The following is a 22,339-nucleotide window of genomic DNA, read 5'->3' as shown; positions in this document are numbered from 1 at the left end:
TCAAGCAGTTAACTGCTGCCTTCGGGGCTTCTATTCCTTTAAGAGTGAAGAACCTGCCTCCAAGAGCTAATGAACCAATCGGGGAGATGGCAGCTCTTCAGTCCCAGCATCGCCATTGGGAGATGTGCTGGCCACTGCTGGTACTGCTGCAGGTCCTGGCACAGTGAAGATAGCTGCGTGCAGGTAAGTTGGGTCGGCTCACCAGGGCCAGTCAGGCAGGCCCCAGAAAGGTCAGGGGGAGGTGGGGGGGCATCATTGTGGAGAGCAGAAGAGAACTCTTTCAGCAGGGGTGGCCCCCTGTGGGCCAAAGGGTGACCAATCAGGAAGGTACCCACTAAGCCTGCAGGGAGGCTTTTAATGTACGGCCTCTCTATGTGACATACGGCCTTGCCCTTTCTCAAGCTTCCCCGCCGCTGACTTAATCAGGGAGAATCAAGGTGACAGGTACTCCGTCACTGGCCTTCTCTTCCAATTCTGCAACTTCCCCCACCTCCCTGCCCACTCATGGTGGTAGCAGGGAATTAAATGCTGACCCTAGTCTCACTGTTAAACACTCTTGAAAAAGTTACACCTGGTTGAATGAAGGGTAACTGAGTTTTAAACAGCATACCAAGGTATCATTCCTGTATTCCTTTACCTGACCTGAAAGAGTAATTTTACATTTATTGACCGTCAAATTTCTCCAACATTATTAGAAATACCACGTTTCTAAGATATAAAAGCAAAGGGATTTAGTATTTTTATCTTGATTTACTGTGAGAGAATATTTCAATGTGATTGGCTATTTATGCTGCTTGATGAAATCATTATTACCCGAAACCTGGAGATCCCCTTGACTTAATACCAGATTTAAACTGATGTTGGGAAAGGAAAAATCCATGCCACACAAATCACTAGATTCTTGTAGGCATCTTTCTTTGAAGTTAGCAGTGCGCACCATTGCAAAATCTAGGCCAATATTTCAAAGTATATATACTGTATATAATTTCAACAAGCTAATAAGTTAAATCACAAAAACATGTTTTGTAATGTACTTAATGTATATTTTAAAATCACATGTTAAATGTAGTTAAAAAATTACAAAATAATAGAAAAATAAGTAACACAAAATATACACAAAAGTCCATTATTCAAATTTACATGACAGTACATATTTAGGTAACTACTCATTCAATACATAAATTATATATCTGTAAAAAAACATAAATGTATACTTAATATATAAAGACTGAACTTTTGTATAGTCTTTTTAATTTCCTGACAAATTTACAGTTATTTTTCATAGTACTTGTTTATAAACTTGCTGCCTTTCTTGGATCTATCACCCCTACTTCTTGCTTTCAGGAACGAAGAGTCAATCTGAGCCACCAATCTCTCCAAGGCTGGCAAGATTGTTTATTGTGTGTCTATTCTGTATGGCTCGAGCTTCTGTTGGACAGGACTGGTCTTGCTGGTTATGTCTCTGCCCCAGAGGGTAATTCAGTTAAGAACTGCTATAGCTCGCACAGTGGCAACAAGAGTGTTCTGAGTCAGGTCAGGGCTGGGAGTACAAACTTGAAACTCTTAAGTTCAAGCATCCATTGTTCTGGCATTAAAGCTACAAGGTCTTATGTAAGCTTGTATCAAAACTTCATACTCTAGTTTTTGTCATTATATTTCTATAAATATCAACATGAAAATGGCACATGACAAATGCACATTCAATTCCTTATTGATCATTCCCAAAGGCTTAAGCACTGGCTGCAGCAATGATGGAATAGTTTCAGGAAGGTTCATCACTGTAGCACTCAGGTTACGAAACACTTGGAAGTGAATAAAACAACACATTTTGAAGCCTGCAAGTCAGGGTTATTATTTTAGCACCATCCAACAGAATTGATGCACTCATAGACATTGTTGGAACTTGACCTTGGGAAATATAGATATAAAACCCTGAATTGTTCCTGAACAGCTCAGCATTCTTACCCAGTATCACGTACAAAATTGACACTGGGTTGGCGACATTGCTTTATGAATCATCATCTATGTGTGTGAAAGAACTATCCACAAGGGCTCACAGCTCATGACATCCTTTCTTCCAATTAGTCCACAAAGTATTGAAGATTTTCCATTCACCTGCTCACCAAACCCCTTTCACAGTTATGTTCTATTTATTGCAGGTACACTCTTAATATTGCTCAAAGTTATTTTTTCCTATTAAGATGCAATTCCCTGCAATGAACTATTCATTTGCACGATACTGTCAACACATTTGTGCACAATGAAATGCTGAGTCCCCACTAAGTACAATAAACAAGGAAGCACCAGAAAAATTGTCTGAGAGACTACTTTTCAGAGTGCACAGGATAAAGGTATACATTATTGTGCTAATTTTAAAAAATATGCTGCATTTTAAAATAGTACTTATACCAATTTATACTTTTGTTCACATATTATAACCTGCACTTGAGGGCAACGATTGAATACAAATTTCATGAATGCAGCACAGCATAAACTGGTGAAGGAATCTCTTCTGGCAGATATATTATTAACAACACTAACCATTCAGGATACCAGAAGCTATAGAAACTGATACAGGTTAATCCTTAAAAAATATTGCACTACTTTGCAAAAGCATATTTTAGCTGTTCTTTCCATTAGTTCTGCTTCTACATAATTGTTGAATTAACTTTTGTTTCATTTTCTACAACGGGAAATGTCTTAATATCTTGTTTTTCATTCTCTAGGATCACTGGATTTTCATAAACCTCAATGGATTTGTTTTGTTCTTCCCTTCTGTCACCACATTCATCATCAGTCTTGCAACACTTACACTTTCTAAAGCACCAAGTGGAACAACATAGTGTAAGACGCTGCACTATTCTGTCCCAGGGTGTGAGGGAATGCATCCAAATGGGAAGGAAGTCCCAGGTTTGTAGTATCTTTGGCAAAAATCTTGGACACTTTGTTTGCATGATGTTGATAACAATTATGATGATTATAATAATTAAGATAGGAATACCTACTCCAGCCAGAACCTGCCAACCAGCAACTGACAGCCCAAATACAATTAGAGGGAGCAGTACAAAACACAGAATCAGGTAGATGATTGCAAACCACCTGTACTTGGAAGTTTGAGTCCCCAGTGCTTTAGCTAGGCGAATTGGAACCCGCATGAATGGTATGGGGTACCAAAGGATGATTCCAGAAATATTGAAAAAGAAATGGCATAAAGCAATCTGCAAAGATACAAAATAGAATATTAATGTACTATTTTGAAATCTTAAAATATACTTTTTTTATCATTACCATAAGACCATAAGATGTAGGAGCAGAAGTAGACCATTTGGCCCACCGAATCTGCTCTGCCATTCAATGAGATCATGGCAGATCTGATAATCCTCAACTCCATTTTCCTGTCTTTTCCCATACCCCTCGATTCCTTACTGATTAAAAATCTGTCCATCTCAGGGTTGAATATGCTTAACAACCCAGTCTCTACAGCCGTCTGCAGTAAAGAATTCCACAGATTGACTACCCCTCTATTCTTCCTGCCATAGTGCATAACCTCATATTTTCCCATATTATATTCCATCTGTCAAGTTTTTGCCCACTCACTTAGCTTGTCTATATCCTTCTGTAGGATCTTTGTGTCATCCTCATCACTTGCCTTCCTATCTATTTTTGTGTCATCCACAAACATTCACTTCCCTCATCTAAGTCATTGATATATATTGTAAATAATTGAGGCTCCAGCATTGATCCCTGTGGCACTCCACTAGTTACAGGTTGCTATCCCGAAAATACCCCCCTATCCCAATTCTCTGGGGAGAATTTTCAGCTTGGCAAGCGAGCCCCACTTTGGGCATGCGTCCCGATGCTGCCATGCGTCATTTAGATTTTCAGTTCGGCGGGTGCGCAGCCGAGTTGGCTGCGTGCCCACTGAACTGTCAAAGGCCTGTTAGACCATTAATTAACTAATTAACCCTATTGAGAGTGCTGCCCATCCAACCTTAAGGTTGGCGGGCAGGCAAAGAGCCCAGGCAGCCTTCGCATTTTTCATGGAACCTCATCCACGGGCGGGATGAAGTTTCATGAATGTTTTTGAAATCTTGAAAAATTTTTTAATAAAATTAATACACATGTCCCAGCTCATGAGTTTCATGTTCCAGTTTCACATGAGGGGATATGGTATAAAGATTTTTTTTCTCCTTTATTAAACTTTAAAAACTTTAAACTAATCTCTGAGGCAACTCTGTGCCTCAGGGAAGTTTCTGTGTTCTTTCACGCAATGTGTGAAAGAGCGCACTCCCGACTCAGGGAATCTCCCCCCAACCACCTGGAAATTCCCATCCAAGTCACTCATCATCCTGACTTGGAAATATATCACTGTTCCTTCACTGTCACTGGGTCAAAATCCTGGAACTCCTGCCCTAACAGCACTGTGGGTGTACCTACACCACATGGACTGCAGCAGTTCAAGAAGACCACCACCTCCTCAAGGACAATTAGAGATGGGCAATAAATGCTGGTCTAGCCAGCGACGCCCATATCCCATGAACAAATAAAAAAGTTACGTGCTACAGAGCTATATGGAATAGAGAGATGCTTGCTTTGATTAATTGTTTATATAAAATCATAGAACCTTAATGTAGAAGGGAAGCCATTTGGCCTATAATGCCTGTGCTGGATTTTTGAAAGCTATCTAATCAGGCCCACTTCTCTGCTCTTCCAACGTAGCCCTGCAAATTTCTCATTTTCTTAAATTTAACCAATTCCCTTTTAGAAGTTATTATTGAATCAGCTTTTACCACTATCTCAGGCTCAGCCCTATGTATAAACAGTTAATCCCTATTTCCTCTATCTAGGCCCTTTGTTAATTTTGTATATGGTTAGCTGATCTTAGAGGAGTGGCACCTGAAGCTGCTACAGGTGACCTCAGCAACCCTAGAGTAGGGGAGGAAATCAACCAAGATTACTGTGTTTGATCACTGTATGTCCAACTTATCTGGGAAAACATTAAATGAATGATGGGTGAAAACAGGACTGCATTAGCTCTGATTGTCCCTGTGACCAAATTCACACATGAAGGGATGAACACTTGAACAAGAGATTGCAGCTGTTCCTTACTATTAGTTACCACATTTGGAAAAGGAAGTATAAGAGAAGAAATTGTAGGTGAAAAACTATTTCTATCTTTAAAAAATAGTAAAAAGTAAAAATTAGCTTGATCTGGCTGATGACCTTTTTAGTTTATTCTCAGAAGATGAACTCACATTTATTCTCCGACCCTTGTTGCACTGAGAAGATGATGGTGGACTGTCTTCTTGAACAGTTCAGTAGCTTGCTAGGCCAGTTCACAGAGCAGTTAAGAGTATCTTACTCAAATCACATCTAGGCCAGACCAGGTGAGGATAGCATGTTTCCTTTCTTAAATGGTTTGGTTGGCTTTGTTCAGTCACTTTTGCTGATACCAGATGTTTTAAAAACTAAATTTGAATTCTTTAAATTCAATTCCCGCCATGGTAGTTATGTTCCCTGGATTATTAGTTAGGCCTCTGGATTACTAGTTCGATAGCTGCTGCTTTTACACTACTGCACCACATGTAAAATTATACATAATTAAACTGATTGCTCTGTTTAATTACTCACCTGCAAAGAGTTAGCTAAAGTTTCTCCTGGACTAGCAAGAGCAGCTATAATAGCTGTTGTGGTTGTACCTATATTGGAACCCAATGTGAGAGGGTAGACTCGCTCGACACTTATCACACCAATTCCTGCCAGAAAATCCAAAAACAATTAGTAAAATAATATTTGAACTATAACTACTATATTTTCAGATAAAATTGTATTCCTTAAACTTACCCACTAATGGAGTAAGAGCCGAGGTAAAAATAGAACTGCTTTGAACAATAAAAGTCATTCCAGCGCCCACTGCAATAGCTATATATCCAGTTAACCATCCAAATGGATATCGGAAATCTGCAAAAGGATTAGAGTTTAAATAAACAAGAACTCTTCAAAAAATTGGCTATACCCTCACTTAAATAGTTCTTAAGTAACAAATATATCACAAATTATTGATATTGTTACATGTACATTGGACCACACTGAGCTCTACTATATATATTCACATGCTTAAATGCCAAATTTACAAGAAATCAATTAAATTGTACAACTATAAAACAACAGTTAAGCTCCCCCTGCATTAGTAATTGTCTTTGTTCAAAACATATACAATTGATAATGTTAAATGTAGTAAAATTATATTTTTATCACCACAGTAGTCTCTGGTCAAGATCAGATTTTTTCTATTAATGACACATTTTCTTACAATTGGTATGAAAAATTGTGCAACAAAACCATGAAAATATTTTGATCCAGATTGTTAAATATCATTTATAACATAATTGTTAAAGAAGGAACAGATTTATCTAAATGACTGCAGAATTCTAACTGCTATATGGAAAATAACTGGTAGATAACTGTTGATAATACAGAGAATGACTGTTTATATAGGAGTGCTACCATATGTACAAATTAATATATAATTTTTTAAAAAATCACCAAAACAATTGGGACAATTTTCAGGTATGTCATTTAAACAGTTAGCTGGCAGAGTAGATTGCCCATCCTTCATAGAATGTGCCCCCGATTTTCATAGTTATACAGCACGGAAACAGGCCCTCCAGTCCATCGTGTCCGTGCTGGCCATCAAGCACCTATCTTTTCTAATCCCATTTTCCAGCACTTGTCCATAGCCCTGTATGCTATGTCATTTCAAGTGCTCATCTAAATACTTCTTAAAAGCTGTGAGGGTTCCTGCCTCTACCATCCCCTCAGGCAGTTTGTTCCAGATTCCAACCACCATCTGGGTGAAAAAAACTTTTCCCCAAATCCCCACTAAACCGCCCTGCCCCTTACTTTAAATCTATCTCCCCTGGTTATTGACACCTCCGCTAAGGGAAAAAAATTCTTCCTATCTACCCTATCTATCTATGCCCCCCATAATTTTGTATCTCTCTATCAGGTCCCCCCTCAGCCTTCCCTGCTCTAAGGAAAACAACCCTGGCCTATCCAGCCTCTCTTCATAGCTGAAACGCTCCAGCCCAGGCAACATCCTGGTGAATCTCCTCTGCTCCCTCTCCAGTGCAATCACATCCTTCCTATAGTGTGGTGACTAGAACTGCACGCAATACTCCAGCTGTGGCCTAACTAGCATTTTATACAGTTCCAACATGACCTCCCTGCTCTTATATTCTATGCCTCGGCTAATAAAGGCAAGTATTCAATGGAATCAAAACCGGACAGGATCTCTAAATGGCAGCAACTTAGTCCACCAAATTACTGTCCAGGACAGGGAAAATAGTTGAAAATTACCCCAATTGTCCTGGTGATTTTTTTTAAATATATAAATTCGTACTTAATGGTAACACTAAAAGAAAATTACCCAATGTGTTTTATTCATTAGTCACAAATGTTAGCTCTATTATTCATAATTCTAGATAACTATTGCAATAGAAATCACTTTAAGATTATAGGCTGCCATGCATTAAAACTGAGGAATTTGCCTCTTCTTCCCATAATCTGCCAAATCGAAAAGATACCTTTTACCAAAGCACCCACAATGTTCACGTGTGCTTAGATTTCATAGAATTTACAATGTCAGTGTGTCTCACAGTGAAAACATGTAGCAAATTATTTAAATTCAGTATGTTTAGAACTGCTAGGGCAGCAAATGAAGGAGGAGAGAAATCCATATATTATGTAACCAGAAAGTGTGGGTTAACATTAATTTATCCCACGCTATGCACATCTGTATTTGTGATTTGAAATAAGTTTTTCCACTTACCAGTGTTAATAATTTTTTTGATAACTGTAGCAACTTGTCCCTTTAACATGGAATTGAGAAGTTTGACAATAAGTATCAAGCAGGTACACAAGATAATCAAAGAGGTTGCAAGGAGGATGAGACCAATCCCTAAATCAGACAATGTTGAATTCAAAAATAGATGATTACCTAAAACAAAAGAAGTAAATTGGAAACATTATACGCAATGTCTGAGTTAATATATCACGAAAAAATAAATAACTCATGTTTACAAAAGGCCTAATGTCCAGCAATATAAATGTATGAATTCCACAATTTGATACTTCATTAACTATATGACAAATATGGTACATAGATCTGTAACTTGCATTGAAATAGTGCCTTTAACATTGCACAATGTCCCAAGGAGATTCAAAGGAGTCTAATCAGGTGAGAATTGACACTAAGACAAAGAAGGAAAATTAAGTTATGTAAACAAAAGCTTGGTCAAAGAAGTAGACATTAAAGAGCACCTTAATTTACAGGGCAGAATTTAATGTTCCCAACGCGGGTCCCACCCATCAGTTGGAGAACTAATAGGAAACCAGCATCACTTCCGTGGACCAGCCCAATCAAATTTAGTGCATTGGCCAGCGTAAGGACTTCCCTGCAGCTTAGGACCCTAGTGGGCAGTTGTCAGAGGCAAGTGTGGGGGAGGGGGGAGTGGCTTTCAGTGCCCCCCCACTTCCCGATGTTGGATCCACAGAATGGCTGACGGGGGAATCCCACCGCCCCCGGTCAGCTGCTGGCAAATCTGACAAGGTTTGCTGGGCTGCCCTTGGGAAGCACAGGAAAGCCGTGCAACTCACATTTAATCCGTGAGCCACCACTAAATTCTGGTGGGCTCAGCAATCATTAGCACAAGCCAGTTCTGAAGCTGTTCACTTTCAAATGATCAAGTTGCATTCAATTGGTTTGTTGATAAAGGTACATGCTTTCTTAAATAATATAAAAGCAATTGATTATTGACTTACATTTTTCAAGGTTTATTGTTTGTGATACATTTTTCAGAGTCCACGTGTTGTTGCCATCAGCCCAGCAAAATTCAGGTGATGTGCAATTAAGTTTACTGGGGACAGTCACATTTTTCTCTTCCTGTAAGACAAAGAGAGTATTATGTAAAATCAGTATGTTCTTTGCAAACTAACATTATCTGAAACTGAACACAAACCCCATCAGCATTGTCAAATTGTAACTGACCTGCAAAATAATTTTGTCAACTAAACTAAGAACAGTATACTACCTAATTCCATGTGTGCTCTGCTCAAAGGCAGGTCCTTGGCTCATTGTCTTTTGATGCTTCATCCTGAGCTATTTTTTTTGGCAGCTTTTGTCAGTGGTGGTTTACCACTGCCTTCCACTCTCAGGTACAGGGTAAGTAGGCAGATCCCATGTCTACATCAGCCAGAACAGGAATTGAGCCCATGATGTTGGCATTATTGTGAATCACATGCTAGTCATCCAACCAACTGAGCTAACCAGCCCCCACATACACCTTAATATTAATTTATATATTGCTGTGCTTTACTGGATGTTTCACTGAACTTTGTCAGTTTATCATTTAACCAAATATAATTTTGAAAATGTATTTACAGCACATTATAACAATAAATAAAATATAAGTACAAAATGAGAAATGGTCATTTTGTCAATTAACTCATGAGTATCAAACTCATAGTTATACATTGATGCATATCACAGCACAATATTCTCTCTTGATCTCTGTGTTCCTCCAATTCTGACCTCTTGAGCACCCTGATTTTAATTGCTCCACCAAAATTGGTGATTGTTCTTTCAACTGCCTAGGATCTAATTTCTGGAATTTCACTCCACTTCTTTATCTCTCTTTCCTCTTTATGATGCTTCTTAAAACCACCCTATTTAATCTAGCTTTAGGTTATCTGCCCTATTATCTCATTCTGTGGCTTGGTTTCAAATTTTGTTTGATAATACTCCTGTGAAGGGCTTTGGGACGTTTTACTATGTTAAAGGTGCTTTGGAAATGCAAGTAGGTGTTGTTTCCTCCATTTTAATTATTGTTTCCTTCTATTTTCTATGTGCATTATCAAGATCTTGTATATAATCAAAGTATTCGCTTCTTTCTCAGTTTCCTGCTTGGCCTTTTTTACATTGACCCTTTTATCTAATTTTCTTTCACTCCTGCCTCCACATTGTTTTCAACCTGTGTTTTTTCTTGAGTCAATTTATTTCTTTTGACACCGCTGGGTCTCTTTATCCAAGGGCCTTTACTGTTGTAGGACCTACATTGACTTTTGCCTCCCTCCATTACATAGTTTGAGCAGGTAATAGTTTTTGAAAGCTTCAACACGAATTCAATCCTTTACTTGGTATAAATAAAACAAACCATTACAACCGATAGTTTTTCATTTTTTAAAAAACAAAAAAAATCTCAAATTACTTAATCCACCAGCTTGTATATCTACATGGTTCAGTGTCACTTTATGGTTTACTTCACAGACAACTATCACTCACTGTTGTTTAATCTGTTAAATTGGATATTTTATGGTTGGTGGTGAGTGGATCTGTGACTGTTCCAAACTTGCAACAAAAATATGTGGGTTGGGAAAATTCTGATCCAAGAGCTGCACCACCAGAGGTTCATGGGACAAGTCATTTGTCTGCTCTGTTGAAGATCCTGTTCAAAGTCTCAGGGACAAAGTCATTTGAGTAAAAGAGGCAGCACCCACACCATTAATTACACAACAGCCCACTAACCTTGAGGGAGCATGAGAAGGTCAGACCAGCAACTGGCTGAGGAACGGGAGGCACAAGCTGAGCCAGCACAAGTCACCAAAATCTAAAACTGCTGCATTCTTAAGAGCAACTGAGCATTGCAATCAGTTGCTGGACATTAGATATGATATGTCGGTCCATGTACAGCTATAGTATGTCAAGTATACCTGCTTCATGCAAGCCTGCTTTCCATCATTTGGTGTAAATTGGACAGCAATGGTAGGATTCCTAGGGAAGAAGTTTTGTACCTCACCAGTCCTATCACCAAATAAGACAGCATATCTCCCTCAACCATTCCTGCTCCCCACTATGCTCAGAATTTCTTAGAGCAGCCAGAAAGGGACAGTGACAGGTTCTGTCCCAAATTCCTCTCCCACACCCAAGTTCTACTAATTTTAAGCTAGAGTAACAGTCACTGTAGCTTCTTTGAAGCTGTCCCTGTGACCTGCTGCACCATTTGGGCAGCTCCTCTTAATAATAAATTGTTGCCAATTTCTTGATTATGCTTGTAGAAACAGTAACTAGATGTACTCAACTGAACAAAATTGGCAAGCTTTTCATCACTGTTGGTCATTAATTATATTCTACACCAGTTTATTTATATTTGTTCACTTACCATACTAGATGTGGTCTTGCACCATTCCTTAACAAGGCTTTGGTTTGTTGCTATTGGATTTCCTGTTGCTATATTGTTTATTACAGATTTATCCAGCTGAAATGAAATAATTTTTACTAAATAAAACATATAATCGAGACAGAAGCATTGCATGAAGTTTTGTTTAAATTTCAATGTTGATGAATTTACTGGATTTTTAAGAAATCATTCTTGGAATGAATGCATCGTTAGCAAGGCAGATAGTTTTTGGCCATACCTAGATGCCTTTGAGAAATGCAGTTTTTGTACAATTGAAGTCTTGCTTGGGCAGTTAAGAGTCAACCACCTTGGTGTGGGACTGGTGTCACATATGGGCCAGATCGGGTAAGAGCACCAGGTTTCCTAGCTAAAAGCACGTTAGAAAACCAGCAATTTCATGGTCATCAATACTGGTATCCGTTTTCTTTATATCTAGGGACAGAATTTTTCATTTGGCGTTGGGGTGCGTGCCTGACCCACTCTGCGCGAAATAGCACGTGATGATGTCAAGCGAGCATCCCGACGTCATTGTGCACTCATGTGATATTTCGGTGGGCGGGTATGTGTGAGAATTGGCAGCGTGCCTGCCAACAATTAACAGGCCCATTAAGGCCATTAATGTAGTAATCAATGGTGATCTTTCATTGCCTGTCCAACGTTACGGTTCGCAAACAGGCAAATCGGCCAGGCGGCCTTTACCGTTTCGAGGAAACCTCATCCAAGGGTGGGGTGAGGTTTCCGATGTTAATTTAAAAAAAATAAAAATGTTTGGACAGAATTTACACCAGCCATATATTCAGGTGACTGATCCCTGATGCAGGGACATTTTTGTCGGCATTTGAAAATCTATTTATGGCTTTTGAATTCTTCAGCTCCGAGGCACCTCTCTGACTTCAGGGAGCTTTCTGTGAGCGTTCCCCTGCACCCGCGCTGACTTCAGCGCTTGCCCTCCTCCCGACCCACCCTGGCAGCGCTGAGCATTTCAGCGCGTCTTTCATGTTGGCTGGCCGTTAATTGGCCAGCCAGCGTGAAATCACGGTTGGGTGCCACTTGCGGGCAGCAGCCCATTTCCTGGCTGCTCCCAGGCCCGTCCACCGCACCCACACGCTGATCTCAAAATCCTGCCCCAAATTTTTTACATTTGAATTTAAATTCTCAAACTGCCAGGTAAGATCTGAAATCTTGTTATAACTACAACAACAACAATAGTGCCTTTAACATCGCAAAATGTTAATGAGGGCTTTACATGAGTTTTATCAAACAAAATTTGACACTGAGCCACATAAAAGAGTTATTAGATCAGGTCAAAAGTTTTCTCAAATTGGTAGGTTTAAAGGAGCATCTTAAAGGGGGAAGAGACTTGGAGAGGGAAGTTCAGGCCTCTGCCTTAGTATAATAACCACTTCAGCTACTTTGTCCATCCTTTGACTATAGAGTTTACAGTGCTTCACACAATATAGAATTATAGAATAATTCCAGCACAGAAAGTAGGCATTCAGCCTATTGTGTCTGTGCTGGACCACTGCAAGAACAACTCACCTAGCCTTTTCCGCGTAGCTCTGCAAAAATTTTTTTCTCTTCAGCTAATTATCTAATTCTCTTTTAAAAGCCACAATTGAATCTGCCTCCACCACGTTCTCAGGCAGTGCCTTCTCAAATGCATCCTAACCACCTGTGTGTAAAAAGGTTTTCTCATTTCTTCTTTTGCTAAACACCTTAAGTTGGTACTCTCTGGTTCACAATCCTTCCACCAGTGGGAACATATCTAGCTACTCTTGACCAGGCCCCTCATGATTTTGAAGCCACTATCAAACCTCTTCTCAACTTTCTCTTCTCCAAGGACAGCAGCCCCATCTTCTTCAATCTATCTAGGCATCTGAAGTTCCTCATCCCTGGAACCATTCTTGTGAATATTTTCTGGACTCTCTCTAATGCTTTCATATCCTTCCTAAAGTGTGGTGTCCAGAACTAGACATAACATTCCAGCTGGGGCTGAACCAGTATTTTATACAGGTTTATCAGAACCTCCTTGCTTTAGCACTCTATGTCCCTATTTAATTAAAGCCCAGGATCTTGCATACCTTATTAACTGCTCTCTGAACCTGCCTGCCACCTTCAATGGTTTGTGTACATATATCCCAGATGCCTCTGCTCCTGCATTCCCTTTAGAATTGTACCATTTATTTTATTTTATCTCTTCATGTTCTTCCTAACAATCACTTCACACTTCTCTGCATTAAATTTCATTTGCTACCTGTCTGCCCATCTCACAAGCTTGTCCATGTCTTTTTGAAGTTTAACATTATCCTCCTCATAGTTCACAATACTTCCAAGTTTTGTGTCATCTACAAATTTTGAAATTGTGTCCTGTAGACCCATATCCAGACTGTTAATAAATATAAGGAAAAGAAAGAGTCCTCACACCAATACCTAGGAAAACCCACTATAAAACTTCTTCCAGTCCAAAAGAAACTATTCTCCCACCGGTCTATTTGCTGCCACTTAGCCAATTTCATACCCATGCTGTTACTGTCCCTTTTATTTCATGAGCTCTAACTTTGCTGACAAAAATCACTGTCCCTAAAATGATCCCTGACTGATCTTGACCCATCTTATTCCCCAGGACCAAATCCAGCAACATCTCCTTTTTCATTGAACTGGAAACATACAAATATAAAAAATTCTCCAGAATACACTCTAGAAACTCTTGCTGCCCCCTCCCCCCCACCCTTTACTCTATCCTATCATCCATTACTATCAAAATTCCCCCATTATAACTATTCTATAATTCTTGTACCTTCCTCTATACCTTTCCCACTAGTTGGTGGCCCATAGAATACATCAAGCAATGTAATGATATCTCTATTGTTTCTTAGCTTTAACCAAATCCTTGGCCCATCTATGACATCCTCTCTCTCCAGCACAGGAATATTCTCCTTAATCAGTATGGTTATCCTTCTTCCTTTCATTCCTTCCCTATCTTCCTGAACACCTTGTATTCTGGAATAACTAATACCCATTCCTGATTTACTTTCTAGGTTATTGCTACAACATTATGAGCGGAATTTTCTGCTTGTCGGGTGGGCCTGCATAAGAGTTGGCAGCGCGCCTGCCAACAATTAACAGGCCTATTAAGGCCATTAAAAATCTAATTAAATTAAATTTTTTGCTGTCCGTCCAACCTTACGGTTGGCGGGCAGGCAAAAAGGCCAAGTGGCCTTTGCATTTTTTGTAAAACCTCATCCACGGGTGGGATGAGGTTTCAATCTTAAAAATAAAATTTTCACACTAATTTCTAATATGTCCCTGCTCATGTGACAGAGTCGCATAAGGGGATTTTTTTTTTTTACCATTTTAAATTAATTATTTTAAATTTTTTATATCTTCAGCTCCCTCAGGCAGCTCTGTGCCTCAAGGAACGTTTCCTGCATGCGCATGCGCGAAGTTCCCCGCTCGCCCTCCTCCCACACCCCCACACAGGCAGCACTGAGTGCTGCAGCGCATGTTTCACGCTGGGCAGGCCTTCCCTGCCAGCATGAAATTGCGGTCGTGGCCCGATCACGGGTGGAGGGTGGCTTCCCAGCCGCTTCCATTTGCCCCCGCCAAGCCCACCTGACGAGGGCAAAATCCTGGCCTACATTTCCATGTGGCTATCTGCACTGCAACTCACCAACCTTATTTACCTCATTCACATACATGAATAGTAACCCTAATTAGACCCCATTACATTCCCACTTACTCTGATCCCACCTGATACCTATTTCCTAATTTAGTGCTGTCTTTCCCTCCCAATTCACTGTGCAATTTCGCATTCTTCTCTAATGTTACCTCCCAGTTTTCATGTCACTTTTCTTTTGATATAAAGGTGGAAGTTAAGCAAGGATAACTTAGAAATAACCATTCAGCATGCTTGACTTTCCATATTTCACTATGCAGGTTTCCATGTAAAGGGCTTACAAAGATTTTAGCTGGGAGAGTGATTAATCATGGTTAGCATGAGTGAGTTCAGTGCAGAGGGAAACATAATCAGCAAAGAGAAAGAAACAGAGTTCTGGATTGAAGAAATTACAATAGACTGGAACAAGAATTTTGAAGCTTAGCTTTGTGAAATCATTGAAGCATTAGTGGTGTGTACTGCACCCCTAAGTAGTATATGCTGTGTAGTCTCCTTGATGATTTGAAACAAAAGTTAGAGTCAAGCAACCCAGAAAGCAGACTGCAAAACCCTATAGGTATAAATTGTTTGCTAATGTTGAAATAGTTTTAACCCCACAAGGAATTGTCTGCTTTATTCTAGAAGCATCCATTTTGCCTGTAATTAGCATATAATTTAGTTCACTCAGCTAACTCCAAAAAGAGAGTCTCTCTTCCTCCCCAAATATACAATAAAATTTTTCACAAAACACCTTTTAAATAACTCACTGTATTCACACAAGAAACATTTGTCCTGCTCATTTGAGTCATTAATTTTATGAACAGAGCAATGTTTTGAAAAACAAAGTTTTCTTTAAGGTTTTTTAATAATTTCACGATTCACTCCAAACCTCTAATGAGAAGCATGATATCAAACAGAACTTAGATATCAGTCACATAGAAGTATATAAAAAAAAAATCAGTTTAACATCTCATCCAAAAGACTATTACTTTACAGTGCTCCTTCAGCTCTGCACTGCAACCTCAGCCTACCTTATGGCCAGGATTTTCCCGTCGGCGAGCGGGGGGGGACTTGCTCGCTCGCTGACGTGTCAAATGATGCGCGGTGACGTCGGACGGAACTTCTGACATCACCACGCCCCATTTAAATTTTCAGGTAGGCGGGGGCTCAGCAAAATCAGCTGTGCATCCGCCAACCTGTCAATGGCCAATTGAGGTCATTGACAAACTCATTAAAGTAATTAATGGACCTGCCCGTCCAACCTTAAGGTTGGCGGGCAGGCCAGGAGCCCTGGCAGGCATTAGAAAAAGCATGAAGCATTCATGGGCGGGATGAGGTTTCATGTGGGTTTCAAAAAATTTGAAATTTTTTTAAAAGTTGTGGACATGTCCCAAATCATGTGACAGTATCACATGAGGGGACATGTCAGGGAATTTTTTATTCCATTTCTAATATTTTTTACAGTAGGTCTGTGTGCGAAAGAGGGCACTCTCGGGTTTATGGAATCCCCCCCGCCTGCACAAGGAGCGCGTAGCGCTTCCATGCTGATGTCACGCTGGGCAGGCCTTAATTGGCCCGCCCACATAAAATGGCTGCGCGCCCGCACTTCAACTTCCCCCCCAACGGGGGTAAAATCCTGGTTTATGTGTTCAGGTTTCAAGAATGGGCTTTAACACGTGACCTTCTGACTCAGAGGCAAGAATGCTATCCCTGGCATGTATAGTGATTAAAATTATCATCATTTGATATAGGATATAATAAATTTCCTTCCACGTTTTACTTAAACTCACTGATACAGCAATATGCTTAATTAGATTCAATTGCACAATAATGTAAACAATTTTTTACAGCTCTTTACTTACTGGGAGTTATAGGAACTCAATGCAAAATGAATCAATTTAATAATGTCATCTTCTAAATCACATGAAGGTGATTTTCTTCATCAAAGTGCTTCAGAAACAGTTTCTGGGTGCTACGGAAGATAAAAGAGGCTGAGGCCTGATATATCATCTCTTTGTCCCTTCTCCACCATCAAGGAATTTCCAGGCCTTTCCTCTGTGAGTGGACCTGGGCCTGAAATAAGCACAGGACTAGGGTTGTGAAGGAAATGAGATGGGAGGAAAATCCTGGCTTCTCCATCTCCAGTTCTATCCAGGGGACCTGAAAAAGATACTGGAGAGGTTTGCACTGGGACCTCCTCAGTCTGATAGTGTCTGGGAGAAGCCTGGAGAAGAATTATACATCAGGCTAGATAACTTTTAACCTTTTCCCAACAGGATCTTTGGGCCTTGAGGCTTCCTAGCTATGGTTCTCTAGCAGCAACAAGAATGTTGCTCTAGATTGGTGGCCAGGATAATAGCTGCAGAAATGAGAGCCTACAGATACCCTCCTGAATTCACTCAATGTTCCACTGCAAAGCGTAATCCAGGGAGATTGAGAGCTTGATGGGCACTGGATAATTTAGGCACACAGCATCAGTCTAGCACCCAGCATAGAAGAAGGGAAGGAGAAAAGAAACTTGCCCTATTATTTGGGTGGGTTGGGTTAATGGTTCAATAATGATTCTATTATCACTATGCTGTAATGGCTCACCTGTATAATAAGTTTTGTGAAGGGATCAGTAATGACTTTAAGCATATCTGGAGCATCTTCACCACTCTTGATATCAAATGATTTCACAATAATGCCTGTGAGATAGTATAGATAGCCAGAGGCTGCTTCAATTGGTAGCAGGATGATCACCGAGAGCCAATTAAAGAAATCGTGCACAGTTGCACCTGCAAAGGCTCTAGAAAGGAAAGAAACATTGTTACCACATTCATAATCGTAACTATACATGCGAGCAGGATTTCCAAACTATAGCTTTTTGGGCTCACACTACCAGCAAACCCTGATAATCCAGCCAACAATTTTAAGTAAATTGGTGTTAATAGCATTTAACATTCTTACTTACAAGTTTATCCTGTTTGAATTGTGTGGGCCTAGAGGTTTAGAAAAGGCAATTTTAGGCACTACTTCCTCAATGGTTAATAAATTAAAAATTGTCACACTATTTATCTGTTTGTGGCTGCAGTTTGGGATATATGGGAATATTAATTTAAATGTTATAGGATAAACTTTCTCTCCTCTCTGCCTGGGGAAATCTGAGTTTACAGACATATAGGAGAGGGATTATTGCTGATAATGTACATTGTGTAGAGGAGAGAAATGGATTTCAAATACAATTTTGAAATTATCCCTCTGGATTTATATTTTATAACCCTTGTTATACTGCCAACAATGTTTTCTTTTTTAACAGTGACCTGCTCACTAAAACCCCAAAGTCTGACCACAGGTCCCCGAAGGTGGCAGGATAGGTGGGTAAGGTGGTAAAGAAAGCATATGGAATGCTTTCATTTGTTGTACGAGGTATTGAATACAAAAGCAGGGACGTAGTGTTGGAACTGTATAAAACACTGGTTAGGCCACAGCTAGAATTTTGTGTAAAGTTCTGGTCTCCACATTACAAGGAGGACATAATTGCTCTGGAGAGAGTGCAGAGGAGATTTATAAGAATGTTGCCAGCTATAAGGAAAGATTAGATAGGCTAGGTTTATTTTCCTTAGAACTGAGGAGACTGAGGGGTGACCTAATTGAAGTATACAAAATTATGAGGGCCTGAGATAGGGTAGACAGTAAAGACCTGTTTCCCCGAGCTAAGGGGTCAATTACCAGGGGCATAGATGTAAGGTGATTGGTAGAAGGATTCTAGGGGACATGAGGAAAAACTTTTGCACCCAGAAGGTGGTGGGCGTCTGGAACTCGCTGCTTAAATTGACAGTTGAGGCTGAAATGCTCAACTCATTGAAAAGGTACCTGGATCTGCACATGAAGTGCTGTAACCTGCAAGGCCACAGACCAGGAGCTGGAAAGTAGGATTAAAAACGAGCGGCTAGTTTCTTTCTCCTCTTTTCATGGCCCAGCAGACACAATGGGCTGAATGGCCTCTTTGTGCACCGTAGCTTTTCTTTGGATTATTTCCTGTTCTGATACCTCATGCACATTTTCATTTAACACATATCCAAATCAACCTTAGCTCTGTCAAATCTGAGAACCGTAAATTTCCCTACATTAAATTGCATCACCCATTTTTCTGCTCACTAATTGAACTTGTGAAGATCTTTTTGAATTTGACATTCAGCATTTGCTGTTGCTCCCAGTTTGGTTTGAGCTGTAAATTTGGACACTTTGAACACAATTACTTCATCTAAATCATTTACACAGAATGATAATGGATCGTTTTTATGGTACCACAGAAATAGTCCATGTAGCTTAAACGATCTGTGGTGATGTTTATACTCCACCCTACTTCGTCTCATCCTTTCAGTACTACCTCCGATTCCCTTCTGGCAGCTCAGAGGTGGGACTTCCTGCCCGGATAAGAGTCGAAGCTTCACCTTAAATCAATAACGCCTCTTTTAGCCAATTAGTTTACTATCAAATAATTTAGCTCTTACGGTCTTACCCTTCTGCCCTACAAGTCTGCTTTGCCCAGTCCCTGTAGGTTCTGGATTTTTACTGCTGGGGAAAGGAGTTGAAAGGGAGATGGGTGGCGTGTTAACGCACCTTCTGAATTCATTTCGGTCTCCGGATTGCATCAGAGCCACGATAGTGTTGGTGACGGAGGTGCCGATGTTCGTTCCCATTATCACGGGAATGGCAGAATGCACTCCCAATACTGAAAAGCAACAGCAGACACGAAGGTAAGAGAAGAGGCGGACGGGGACAGGAAGATCTCAATCATTGCAAAGCCTCCCAGAGAGGAAGCCGAACTTCTGGAGCCGGCGGTAATCTTAGGGGCGGAGGAGCAGCGTGTACTTACAGCCGGAGGACACCATGCTGACAATGATGGAAGATGAGGTGCTGGAACTTTGCACCAGAACCGTGACCAAGACTCCGATCACCAGCCCAGCCACAGGGTTGGCGAGGACCTCGTTATCTTTGAAAATATCTCCAGCAGCTTTACCTGCAGAAGAGAGTGGAGGGAGCGAGGGCGGGGCGGGGGGGGGGGTGGGGGGAATAAAGAGAAAGAAGGATTAAGTCTCATCTCATGGAGAGTTGCCTTTGACCTCCCCCAGTCTTTCAAGTACACAGAAGAGAATGGGGTTCTTCTGTGCTAGCGCCTCGTCCCATAACCAGACTCAGAAGAGCCCCCACCCCAAAGATCTCACCTCCCACAAGCTGGAATGCCGAGCTCAGGATGTCCAGTGAACAAACGAACATGTAGAGGAATCCAAGTAGTAAAACGATTTTCGACGCCGCTATCAGCACACGACGGATTTTCTTCCCGGTACTCAGGTCTGCCAAGAGGGAAATGTTTTATCCTTGTTAAAGTTATTTCTGGGGACACGCTCCCAGGAATAAAAGCAAGAAGGCGGGGACTGGGGAATGTGTACCTGACCACTTGATGCCAATTGCCTCGAGTTTGGGTAATGCCCAAGGATCCTCCGGCTCCTCCTCCACCAGGGTGATGGTCGAATAAGCCCTGGACCCTGAAATAAGGAAACTGTCAGAAAGGAAGAGAGCAGCGAGAATCAAATCAGGAGTGAAGCAGAGCAGAAACGGCAAGCCCGCAGGTAGCCAGCACACCAGAGCTTGGGCAACACTCACCGTTCACTGCTGGCTTGAAGTTATCCCCGAGTTCTTCAGTCCCAGAGCTGCTCCGTGAGCCCTCCAGCTCAGCCCGAAGAGGAGCCATGGTCTGCAAGGAGCAGTGTTCAAAGATTTGGTTAATACTGCGGATGTTGCAGATCTGAGATTGAGTAACAGAAAATGCTGGGAATACCCGTCAGGTCTGGCAGCATCTGTGGAGAGAGAAAAACGTGAACTTTGTTTCTCCCTCCACAGATGCTGCCAGACCCGACGGGTTTTCCCAGCATTTTCTGTTTTCGTTTCAAATAATTTAGTTTATGTTTCAAAACCAAACACTCCACAGCGGACTTTCCACTGTTAACAGGTGAGAGTTACCAAAAGAAACACTTTCCCCATCCCTTCTTCCCCATCCTCTAGTCATCTCACAGCGGGATTAGTCCAACATATCAAACAGGTTCAAAACATCAGTTTTGGTCTCCCAACCGCAGGAACCGGCTTAAGAAATTGTTCAGAAAGGGAAGACTAGCAATAAAGGAAATTTTTTTTCAGCCCCGGTAACAAGTGGCCGAATTTGATGTTGCTACTGAATTTCGCAAACACAAAGACAAAAGTGGAGGCAAAATGAACAAAAGATAAATAACATATATAACATAAGCAAAATTCTAAAGAATCTTAAACAAACATTGAATATTATTTGCAATAGATAAATAAGTGATTGAATACTAATTCACTAGTTTCTACTAGTCGACTCTTCTGCTCACCGTATCCTTGCTGCTAGAAGACAAAGAATGCAGTGATGTTGAGTGAAGGACACTTCCCACCCTACCTGGGTTATGTAGAACATGGCAGGGGTAAAGTCTAAACTAAATTACGTAGAATCACGTGTTACACCGCAAAGTCTCAAATGACCTCAGTGATCTTTAATCAGTAATATTTAACTATAGCAGAAATCTATTCAATAGAGCAACTATATTGCTTTAGAGATATAGTTACATTAGCTATGGCTAAATTCTGTCAGCATTTCAAGATAAAGTTAAGAAATATGACTTTTTGAAGAAAATATTGATTTATTTTCAATCTCATGATTAGCCACATAGTTTGTCCTCGTGTTGGGTATATAATGTGCCCTGTGTTAACTCTGCTTCAGTGTTTCACTTGCAATGCCTGTGATTGGGTTCTCTAAACCAATGGTAGATTCAAGATTTGAATTGTGTCTGAGCCATTTTGGATCCATTTAATATGACCAGCAGAAAGCACACATGCAAAAGGAACTGGATCTGCACCTGCTGCCTTATTGGATTGATTTTTCCATAGGTGTCTTGGGCGCACACCAGAACTATTTAAAACAATGAATGAAATATTTAAATAAGTGTCATCAGCTTGTTGTAGGATCCTTTGGAGTTAATTGGGTTGCCTGACCACTTGACTTGCCATATGATAAATTCTCCCAGCAACTTGTGGTGCCAGCAGACAGACAGAGCCTTCTTCAGAGCTACGCAGAGGGATCAAACAGAATTTCGATGATAGTTGCTGGTTTGTCATTTCAGGCTATTGGTAACTTTTGGGCATTTCTTGGGCTGTTATCTGACTCTGGAAATATTATTTTGACTGCTGAAAGGAAGATTTTGCGGGTGTTGTACCATTTTTTGATTGCCTTCTATAAACATTTTTTATTGCAGTCACAGATGATATGGCAGAGCCACCTTCAGGTCTAGTGGAGAAGGTTGAGCAGAAGGAAGACAAAAAGAACAGGAACAGCTAGGCAGGAAGAATGAGAAGGAGGGCACTGTGCAGGAGGCCACAGCAAGTCTTTAAG

At 40.6% G+C, this 22,339-nt stretch overlaps 1 protein-coding gene across 1 annotated transcript; it reads right to left on the bottom strand.

Moving 5' to 3' along the window:
- Positions 1-1,078: 1,078 nt before the first annotated feature.
- On the bottom strand, positions 1,079-20,629 carry LOC121275266 (sodium-dependent phosphate transport protein 2B-like). Its single transcript, XM_041182712.1, has 12 exons — positions 20,542-20,629; positions 20,328-20,423; positions 20,103-20,231; positions 19,754-19,897; positions 19,498-19,609; positions 17,485-17,680; positions 11,220-11,315; positions 8,824-8,944; positions 7,832-7,999; positions 5,845-5,961; positions 5,632-5,756; positions 1,079-3,218 (listed from the first exon to the last, which is right to left on the bottom strand). Exons 1-12 carry the CDS (start codon positions 20,627-20,629, stop codon positions 2,649-2,651), a joined length of 1,962 nt encoding a protein of 653 aa, XP_041038646.1. The 3' UTR covers positions 1,079-2,648.
- Positions 20,630-22,339: the final 1,710 nt, after the last annotated feature.

The sequence above is a fragment of the Carcharodon carcharias genome, chromosome 1 (assembly GCF_017639515.1).
Source record: "Carcharodon carcharias isolate sCarCar2 chromosome 1, sCarCar2.pri, whole genome shotgun sequence".
Classification (NCBI taxonomy): domain Eukaryota; kingdom Metazoa; phylum Chordata; class Chondrichthyes; order Lamniformes; family Lamnidae; genus Carcharodon; species Carcharodon carcharias.
Note: the sequence above shows the minus strand (reverse complement) of the source record. Positions and strands in the feature narration are given on the sequence as shown.